Source organism: Pecten maximus, chromosome 1 (genome assembly GCF_902652985.1).
Source record: "Pecten maximus chromosome 1, xPecMax1.1, whole genome shotgun sequence".
Classification (NCBI taxonomy): Eukaryota; Metazoa; Mollusca; class Bivalvia; order Pectinida; family Pectinidae; genus Pecten; species Pecten maximus.
This window is the reverse complement of record NC_047015.1, coordinates 1,144,823-1,156,045: the sequence shown is the minus strand read 5'-3', so window position 1 is coordinate 1,156,045 and position 11,223 is coordinate 1,144,823. Positions and strand designations below refer to the sequence as shown.

At 42.4% G+C, this 11,223-nt stretch overlaps 1 protein-coding gene across 1 annotated transcript; it reads left to right on the top strand.

Moving 5' to 3' along the window:
* The first annotated feature begins 7,363 nt into the window (after positions 1-7,363).
* LOC117339867 (GATA zinc finger domain-containing protein 14-like) lies at positions 7,364-9,868 on the top strand. Its single transcript, XM_033901579.1, has 2 exons — positions 7,364-7,416; positions 7,858-9,868. Exons 1-2 carry the CDS (start codon positions 7,364-7,366, stop codon positions 9,866-9,868), a joined length of 2,064 nt encoding a protein of 687 aa, XP_033757470.1.
* The last annotated feature ends 1,355 nt before the right edge of the window (positions 9,869-11,223 follow it).

Genomic DNA, 11,223 nt, shown 5'->3' with positions numbered 1-11,223 from the left:
GGGGGACATCTGTTAACTACAGGTAATGTTATACTGGGGAGGGGACATCTGTTAACTACAGGTAATGTTATACTGGGAGGGGGACATCTGTTAACTACAGGTAATGTTATACTGGGGAGGGGGACATCTGTTAACAACAGGTAATGTTATACTGGGGAGGGGGACATCTGTTAACTACAGGTAATGTTATACTGGGGAGGGGGGACATCTGTTAACTACAGGTAATGTTATACTGGGGAGGGGGACATCTGTTAACTACAGGTAATGTTATACTGGGAGGGGGACATCTGTTAACTTCAGGTAATGTCATACTGGGGAGGGGGACATCTGTTAACTACAGGTAATGTTATACTGGGGAGGGGACATCTGTTAACTACAGGTAATGTTATACTGGGAGGGGGACATCTGTTAACTACAGCTAATGTTATACTGGGGAGGGGGACATCTGTTAACTACAGGTAATGTTATACTGGGGAGGGGGACATCTGTTAACTACAGGTAATGTTATACTGGGGAGGGGGACATCTGTTAACTACAGGTAATGTTATACTGGGGAGGGGGACATCTGTTAACTACAGGTAAGGTTATACTGGGGAGGTGGTATCTGTTAACAACAGGTAATGTTATACTGGGAGGGGGACATCTGTTAACTACAGGTAATGTTATACTGGGGAGGGGGACATCTGTTAACTACAGGTAATGTTATACTGGGAGGGGGACATCTGTTAACTACGGGTAATGTTATACTGGGGAGGGGGACATCTGTTAACAACAGTTAATGTTATACTGGGGAGGAGTGACATCTGTTAACTACAGGTAATGTTATACTGGGGAGGGGGACATCTGTTAACTACAGGTAATGTTATACTGGGGAGGGGGACATCTGTTAACTACAGGTAATGTTATACTGGGGAGGTGGGACATCTGTTAACTACAGGTAATGTTATACTGGGGAGGGGGGCAGCTGTTAACTACAGGTAATGTTATACTGGGGAGGGGGACATCTGTTAACAACAGGTAATGTTATACTGGGGAGGAGTGACATCTGTTAACTACAGGTAATGTTATAATGGGGAGGGGGACATCTGTTAACTACAGGTAATGTTATACTGGGGAGGGGGACATCTGTTAACAACAGGTAATGTTATAATGGGGAGGGGGACATCTGTTAACAACAGGTAATGTTATACTGGGGAGGGGGACATCTGTTAACTACAGGTAATGTTATACTGGGGAGGGGGACATCTGTTAACAACAGGTAATGTTATAATGGGGAGGGGGACATCTGTTAACTACAGGTAATGTTATACTGGGGAGGGGGACATCTGTTAACTACAGGTAATGTCATACTGGGGAAGGGGACATCTGTTAACTACAGGTAATGTTATACTGGGGAGGGGGACATCTGTTAACAACAGGTAATGTTATACTGGGGAGGGGGACATCTGTTAACTACAGGTAATGTTATACTGGGGAGGGGGACATCTGTTAACTACAGGTAATGTTATACTGGGGAGGGGGACATCTGTTAACAACAGGTAATGTTATACTGGGGAGGGGGACATCTGTTAACTACAGGTAATGTTATACTGGGGAGGGGGGCCATCTGTTAACTACAGGTAATGTTATACTGGGAGGGGCATCTGTAAGGTAATGTATGCTGGGGAGGGGGACATCTGTTAACTACAGGTAATGTTATACTGGGGAGGGGGACATCTGTTAACTACAGGTAATGTTATACTGGGGAGGGGGGACATCTGTTAACTACAGGTAATGTTATACTGGGGAGGGGGACATCTGTTAACTACAGGTAATGTTTATACTGGGGAGGGGGACATCTGTTAACTACAGGTAATGTTATACTGGGGAGGGGGACATCTGTTAACTACAGGTAATGTTATACTGGGGAGGGGACATCTGTTAACTACAGGTAATGTTATAACTGGGGGGGGGGGACATCTGTTAACTACAGGTAATGTTATACTGGGGAGGGGGACATCTGTTAACAACAGGTAATGTTATAACTGGGGAGGGGGACATCTGTTAACTACAGGTAATGTTATACTGGGGAGGGGGCCTCTGTTAACACAGGTAATGTTATACTGGGGAGGGGGACATCTGTTAACTACAGGTAATGTTATACTGGGGAGGGGGACATCTGTTAACTACAGGTAATGTTATACTGGGGAGGGGGACATCTGTTAACTACAGGTAATGTTATACTGGGGAGGGGGCATCTGTTAACAACAGGTAATGTTATACTGGGAGGGGGACATCTGTTAACTACAGGTAATGTTATACTGGGGAGGGGGACATCTGTTAACTACAGATAATGTTATACTGGGGAGGGGGACATCTGTTAACAACAGGTAATGTTATACTGGGGAGGGGGACATCTGTTAACTACAGGTAATGTTATACTGGGGAGGGGACATCTGTTAACTACAGGTAATGTGATACTGGGGAGGGGGACATCTGTTTACTACAGGTAATGTTATACTGGGAGGGGGACATCTGTTAACTACAGGTAATGTTATACTGGGAGGGGGACATCTGTTAACTACAGGTAATGTTAACTGGGGAGGGGGACATCTGTTAACTACAGGTAATGTTATACTGGGGAGGGGGACATCCGTTAACAACAGGTATTATTATACCTCAGACTTGTATCACAGCTTCTGATTAGTGAAAACCATGTCACGTGATTAAAAACATTCGTTATGTCACCCTCTCGTGAGCCCTCCAAAATCGTTATGTCACCCTCTCGTGAGCCCCAACTCGGAACTCTCTTCCGTAACGTCTTCAAAAGTAGTCGAATCAGAGAAGTTCCGAGTATTCTGCTTGACAACAACAATGGCTGCCGGCGGACGCTATCGTCTGCCAACAGAGGAGGAATTGGCGAAATTATTGCAAGAAAAGGATTCTAAAAACACCAAAAGGGTCATCAATGTGGCCGTGGATTCCTTTAGACATTTCCTATCTGCAACAGGTAGGCCTAGACCAAAGGATTGTGAAAACTTCGACGTCCATACATTGAAAGTTCAACTGGGAGAATTTTATGCCGGGTCCAGAAAGACGATGGGGTACCTCTTAAAAACTTTTCTTAAAAACTGTTGATAGTAATAAATAAACTTATTGATACCAAAATTAATTCACTTATGTTTTTTTCGGTATAATAAAACAATTACTGCCCTTGTTCCGAGTTGACATGAATATTTGCCCACCCTTGAGGTGTCATGTCACCCTCGGGCTACGCCCTCGGGTGACATGACACCTCTCGGGTGGTCAAATATTCATGTCAACCCGGAACAAGGGCAATAATTGTATAATGTTATAATGGGGAGGGGGACATCTGTTAACTACAGGTAATGTTATACTGGGGAGGGGGACATCTGTTAACAACAGGTAATGTTATACTGGGGAGGGGGACATCTGTTAACTACAGGTAATGTTATACTGGGGAGGGGGGCATCTGTTAACTACAGGTAATGTTATACTGGGGAGGGGGACATCTGTTAACTCAGGTAATGTTATACTGGGGAGGGGACATCTGTTAACTACAGGTAATGTTATACTGGGGAGGGGGACATCTGTTAACTACAGGTAATGTTATACTGGGGAGGGGACATCTGTTAACAACATGTAATGTTATACTGGGGAGGGGGACATCTGTTAACTACAGGTGTTAACTACAGGTTATGTTATACTGGGGAGGGGGGGGGGGCATCTGTTAACTACAGTTACTATGTTAGTCGATATACAAAGGTTAATAGTTATAATACACCACCAACCACGGTAATAAATATAATACCGTCTATATAAAAACCTACACACCACCAACCACGATGATAGTTATAATACCGTCTATATACAAAGGTCCACACCACCAACCAAGATAATAGTTATAATACCGTCTATATACAAAGGTCCACACCACCAACCACGATAATAGTTACAATACCGTCTATATACAAACCTACACACCACCAACCACGATAATAGTTATAATACCGTCTATATACAAACCTACACACCACCAACCACTATAATAGTTATAATACCGTCTATATACAAACCTACACACCACCACCCACGATAATAGTTATAATACCGTCTATATACAAACCTACACACCACCAACCACGATGATAGTTATAATACCGTCTATATACAAACCTACACACCACCACCAACGATAATAGTTATAATACCGTCTATATACAAACCTACACACCACCAACCACTATAATAGTTATAATACCGTCTATATACAAACCTACACACCACCAACAACGATAATAGTTATAATACCGTCTATATACAAACCTACACACCACCAACAACGATAATAGTTATAATACCGTCTATATACAAAGGTCCACACCACCAACCACGATAATAATTATAATACCGTCTATATACAAAGGTTCTAACCACCAACCACGATAATAGTTATAATACCGTCTATATACAAAAGTACACACCACCAACCACGATAATAGTTACAATACCGTCTATATACAAAAGTACACACCACCAACCACGATAATAGTTATAATACCGTCTATATACAAAGATACACACCACCAACCACGATTATAGTTATAATACCGTCTATATACAAACCTACACACCACCAACCACGATAATAGTTATAATACCGTCTATATACAAACCTACACACCACCAACCACGATAATAGTTATAATACCGTATATATACAAACCTACACACCACCAACCACGATAATAGTTATAATACCGTCTATATACAAACCTACACACCACCAACCACGATAATAGTTATAATACCGTATATATACAAACCTACACACCACCAACCACGATAATAGTTATAATACCGTCTATATACAAACCTACACACCACCAACCACGATAATAGTTATAATACCGTCTAGATACAAACCTACACACCACCACCCACGATAATAGTTATAATACCGTCTATATACAAAGGTCCACACCACCAACCACTATAATAGTTATAATACCGTCTATATACAAAGGTCCACACCACCAACCACGATAATAGTCATAATACCGTCTATATACAAACCTAAACACAACCAACCACGATAATAGTTATAATACCGTCTATATACAAAGGTCCACACCACCAACCACGATAATAGTTACAATACCGTCTTTATAGAAAGATACACACCACTAACCACGATGATAGTTATAATACCGTCTATATACAAAGGTTATCACCACCAACCACGATAATAGTTATATTACCGTCTATATACAAACCTACACACCACCAACCACGATAATAGTTATAATACCGTCTATATACAAAGGTAGACACCACCAACCACGATAATAGTCATAATACCGTCTATATACAAACCTAAACACAACCAACCACGATAATAGTTATAATACCGTCTATATACAAAGGTAGACACCACCAACCACGATAATAGTTATAATACCGTCTATATACAAAGGTCCACACCACCAACCACGATAATAGTCATAATACCGTCTATATACAAACCTAAACACAACCAACCACGATAATAGTTATAATACCGTCTATATACAAAGGTTCTCACCACCAACCACGATAATAGTTATAATACCGTCTATATACAAACCTACACACCACCAACCACTATAATAGTTATAATACCGTCTATATACAAAGGTAGACACCACCAACCACGATAATAGTTATAATACCGTCTATATACATAGGTAACATCGCCAACAACAATTATTATTAGAAAACTAGAATTACCATGTTTCCTCGGTCGTAAATGATTCATAAACTTCCATCTGCTTTTGAGTATGTCAACTTCCAAATAAAACATTTAATTAACTTCCATAGCTTTATTAACGAAGTGTTTAATCTGATAAGTTCCTTCGGGTATAATAGCAGTACACAGCTTGTGTGTGTATACCCCCCACCCGATCTCAGTTTTAGATGGCGATGCATGAATTATTCAGACAGACACATACGTACCATAAAGCAGAGTTCCAATATTCACTGTCGTGTCGTTTACATAAATATTACATTTCAGAGATTTACGATACACTTATTGGGTGGACGGTGTTACAGCTGCCAGATCACACCCTGGTAGGTATGGGTAGGTATGGGTAGGGGCTGTGTAGGGAGAGTAAAGACAGACTGCCAGATCACACCCTGGTAGGTATGGGTTGGGGCTGTGTAGGGAGAGTAGGGACAGACTGCCAGATCACACCCTGGTAGGTATGGGTAGGGGCTGTGTAGGGAGAGTAGGGACAGACCGCCAGATCACACCCTGGTAGGTATGGGTAGGCGCTGTGTAGGGAGAGTAGGGACAGACCGCCAGATCACACCCTGGTAGGTATGGGTAGGGGCTGTGTAGGGAGAGTAGGGACAGACCGCCAGATCACACCCTGGTAGGTATGGGTAGGGGCTGTGTAGGGAGAGTAGGGACAGACTGCCAGATCACACCCTGGTAGGTATGGGTAGGGGCTGTGTAGGGAGAGTAGGGACAGACTGCCAGATCACACCCTGGTAGGTATGGGTAGGGGCTGTGTAGGGAGAGTAGGGACAGACTGCCAGATCACACCCTGGTAGGTATGGGTAGGGGCTGTGTAGGGAGAGTAGGGACAGACTGCCAGATCACACCCTGGTAGGTATGGGTAGGCGCTGTGTAGGGAGAGTAAGGACAGACTGCCAGATCACACCCTGGTAGGTATGGGTAGGGGCTGTGTAGGGAGAGTAGGGACAGACCGCCAGATCACACCCTGGTAGGTATGGGTAGGCGCTGTGTAGGGAGAGTAGGGACAGACTGTCAGATCACACCCTGGTAGGTATGGGTAGGGGCTGTGTAGGGAGAGTAGGGACAGACTGCCAGATCACACCCTGGTAGGTATGGGTAGGGGCTGTGTAGGGAGAGTAGGGACAGACCGCCAGATCACACCCTGGTAGGTATGGGTAGGGGCTGTGTAGGGAGAGTAGGGACAGACCGCCAGATCACACCCTGGTAGGTATGGGTAGGGGCTGTGTAGGGAGAGTAGGGACAGACTGCCAGATCACACCCTGGTAGGTATGGGTAGGGGCTGTGTAGGGAGAGTAGGGACAGACCGCCAGATCACACCCTGGTAGGTATGGGTAGGGGCTGTGTAGGGAGAGTAGGGACAGACTGTCAGATCACACCCTGGTAGGTATGGGTAGGGGCTGTGTAGGGAGAGTAGGGACAGACTGCCAGATCACACCCTGGTAGGTATGGGTAGGGGCTGTGTAGGGAGAGTAGGGACAGACTGCCAGATCACACCCTGGTAGGTATGGGTAGGGGCTGTGTAGGGAGAGTAGGGACAGACTGCCAGATCACACCCTGGTAGGTATGGGTAGGCGCTGTGTAGGGAGAGTAGGGACAGACCGCCAGATCACACCCTGGTAGGTATGGGTAGGCGCTGTGTAGGCAGAGTAGGGACAGACCTCTCCTACAGGTGTTTGGTAATTACTATGTGATAGTGTTAACATCCGACATGTAATATCACATCTTACAGATGGACTATTTCCAACTAATTGGCGGATATGATGCTCTATCGTTGCATGTACTGGCCATATTTTATTCTGAATTATTCCCCAAGGCGAGATAATATATTAAACACTTTCTTTAGCATACACTCCCCTGCCCAGAGGTTGCTCTAGGCTTGAGATGACGAAGGACCACCAATGCTGTTTTTGTTAAACATTCTACAATTTTCTAACACCAGTAAAGGAGCTCTCACAATAATGTAATACTACTTCAAATATTTAAGCTGGCTTAGACCAAGCAGTCATCGCCGAACACACAACTAATTAGAGACCAATAGCAACGTGCTGACAGAACAGGTTGTATAACCAAATCATCATCACTACCAACACCATTGGCGGTTACAACAACGCAATCGCCATTACCAACAACACCATCACATCTTATAACAATACCATCGCAATTAACAACATCACCATCACATCTCATAACAACACCATCGCCATAAACAACATCACCATCACATCTCATAACAATACCATCACATCTCATAACAATACCATCGCCATTAACAACAATACCATCACATCTTATAACAATACCATCGCCATTAACAACATCACCATCACATGTCATAACAATACCATCGCCATTAACAACATCACATCTTATAACAATGCCATCGCCATTAACAACATCACCATCACATCTCATAACAACACCATCGCCATAAACAACATCACCATCACATCTCATAACAACACCATCGCATCTCATAACAATACCATCGCCATTAACAACATCACCATCACATCTCATAACAATACCATCGCCATTAACAACATCACCATCACATCTTATAACAATGCCATCGCCATTAACAACATCACCATCACATCTTATAACAATACCATCGCCATTAACAACACCATCACATCTCATAACAATACCATCGCCATTAACAACATCACCATCACATCTTACAACATCACCATCACATCTCATAACAACACCATCGCCATTACCAACATCACCATCACATCTTACAACATCACCATCACATCTGATAACAATACCATCGCCATAAACAACATCACCATCACATCTTATAACAATACCATCGCCATTAACAACATCACCATCACATCTCATAACAATACCATCGCCATAAACAACATCACCATCACATCTCATAACAATACCATCGCCATTAACAACATCACCATCACATCTCATAACAATACCATCGCCATAAACAACATCACCATCACATCTCATAACAATACCATCGCCATTAACAACATCACCATCACATCTTACAACATCACCATCGCCATAAACAACAACACCATTACATCTCATAACAATGGCATCGCCATTAACAACATCACCATCACATCTGATAACAATACCATCACATCTCATAACAATGGCATCGCCATTACCAACAACACCATCACATCTTATAACAATACCATCGCCATTAACAACATCACCATCACATCTCATAACAACACCATCTCCATAAACAACATCACCATCACATCTCATAACAACGCCATCGCCATTAACAACATCACATCTCATAACAATACCATCGCCATTAACAACATCACCATCACATCTCATAACAACGCCATCGCCATTAACAACATCACATCTCATAACAATACCATCGCCATAAACAACAACACCATCACATCTCATAACAATACCATCGCCATTACCAACAACACCATCACATCTTACAACAATACCATCGCCATTACCAACAACACCATCACATCTCATAACAATACCATCGCCATTACCAACAACACCATCACATCTCATAACAACACCATCGCCATTAACAACATCACCATCACATCTCATAACAACGTCATCGCCATAAACAACATCACCATCACATCTCATAACAACACCATCACATCTTATAACAATACCATCGCCATAAACAACAACACCATCACATCTCATAACAATACCATCGCCATTAACAACAACACCATCACATCTCATAACAATACCATCGCCATAAACACCATCACATCTTATAACAACACCATCACATCTCACAACAATGCCATCGCCATTAACAACATCACTATCACATCTCATAACAATACCATCGCCATAAACAACATCACCATCACATCTCATAACAATACCATCGCCATTAACAACATCACCATCACATCTCATAACAATACCATCGCCATTAACAACATCACCATCACATCTCATAACAATGCCATCGCCATTAACAACATCACCATCACATCTCATAACAATACCATCACATCTCATAACAATACCATCGCCATAACAACATCACCACCACATCTCATAACAATACCATCGCCATAAACAACATCACCATCACAACTTATAACAATACCATCGCCATTAACAACATCACCATCACATCTCATAACAATACCATCGCCATTAACAACATCACCATCACATCTCATAACAATACCATCACATCTCATAACAATGCCATCGCCATTAACAACATCACCATCACATTTTATAACAATATCATCGCTATTAACAACATCACCATCACATCTCATAACAATACCATCACATCTCATAACAATGCCATCGCCATTAACAACATCACCATCACATCTCATAACAATGCCATCGCCATTAACAACACCATCACATCTTATAACAATACCATCGCCATTAACAACAACAACAACAACAACAACATCGCATTAACAAAAACACCGTCGTTACAAACATCCAAACCATCTTCTTTAGTAGCTATACCGTCGCTAACACACACACACACACACACACACACACACACACACACAAAAAGGGGGGGGGGGGGGGGGGGGGGGGGTAGTCATTCACAACAAAACACGGCCAACAACAACAAAACTGCTGTCATTAACGATTTTTGAAATGTCGTCATAGTGACGATATATTATGTACTATGCTATACATGTGTGTAGTTATCGATCTTTGTGTTGAAAAATACAGCCATCCACATGACCAGCTTAAGTACTTATGGTAAATTCTGATAGGCTAATGTTAGTCAATCAGGCATTGGACCTGTAGAAAGAAGAATCGTCCTGTGGAAGCCATCTTCAATTGACAAATGTCCATTGGGTATGACGGCGCCATCACGCCCATCAAAATATCATTATCACACCAAACTGCCATAGATCTCACTTATACAGAAAACGTTTTGTTTCAAAGATAATATATAACAAGTGACCTGAATCACTATAATGAACGACTGTTGATGTACGGCCTCATTAGTGCCGTCAACACAGGTGGAATTATTCAGGCCAAGATCGGATGCAGTCATTGTCTGTGTTTGAATTATTAATTTATAACATATACTGCGTTTTATGTTTATCTAATTAGTAATATTCCTACTATATCAGTAGAAGGTGATAAGTTATTGACAAGCAAATATCAAACTGATTCCTTATCTTATTGCCTGAATACGTTTACAATATAATAGACACAAAGCGTCTGGTTCTGTAGTGACCTACGTCATCATTATAGGGGACACATAGTGTCTGTTTCCGTAGTGACCTACGCCATCAGTATAGGGGACACATGACGTCTGTTTACGTAGTGACCTACGTCATCAGTATAGGGGACACATAGCGTCTGTTTCCGTAGTGACCTACGTCATCATTATAGGGGACACATCGCGCCTGGTTCTGAAGTGACCTACGTCATCATTATAG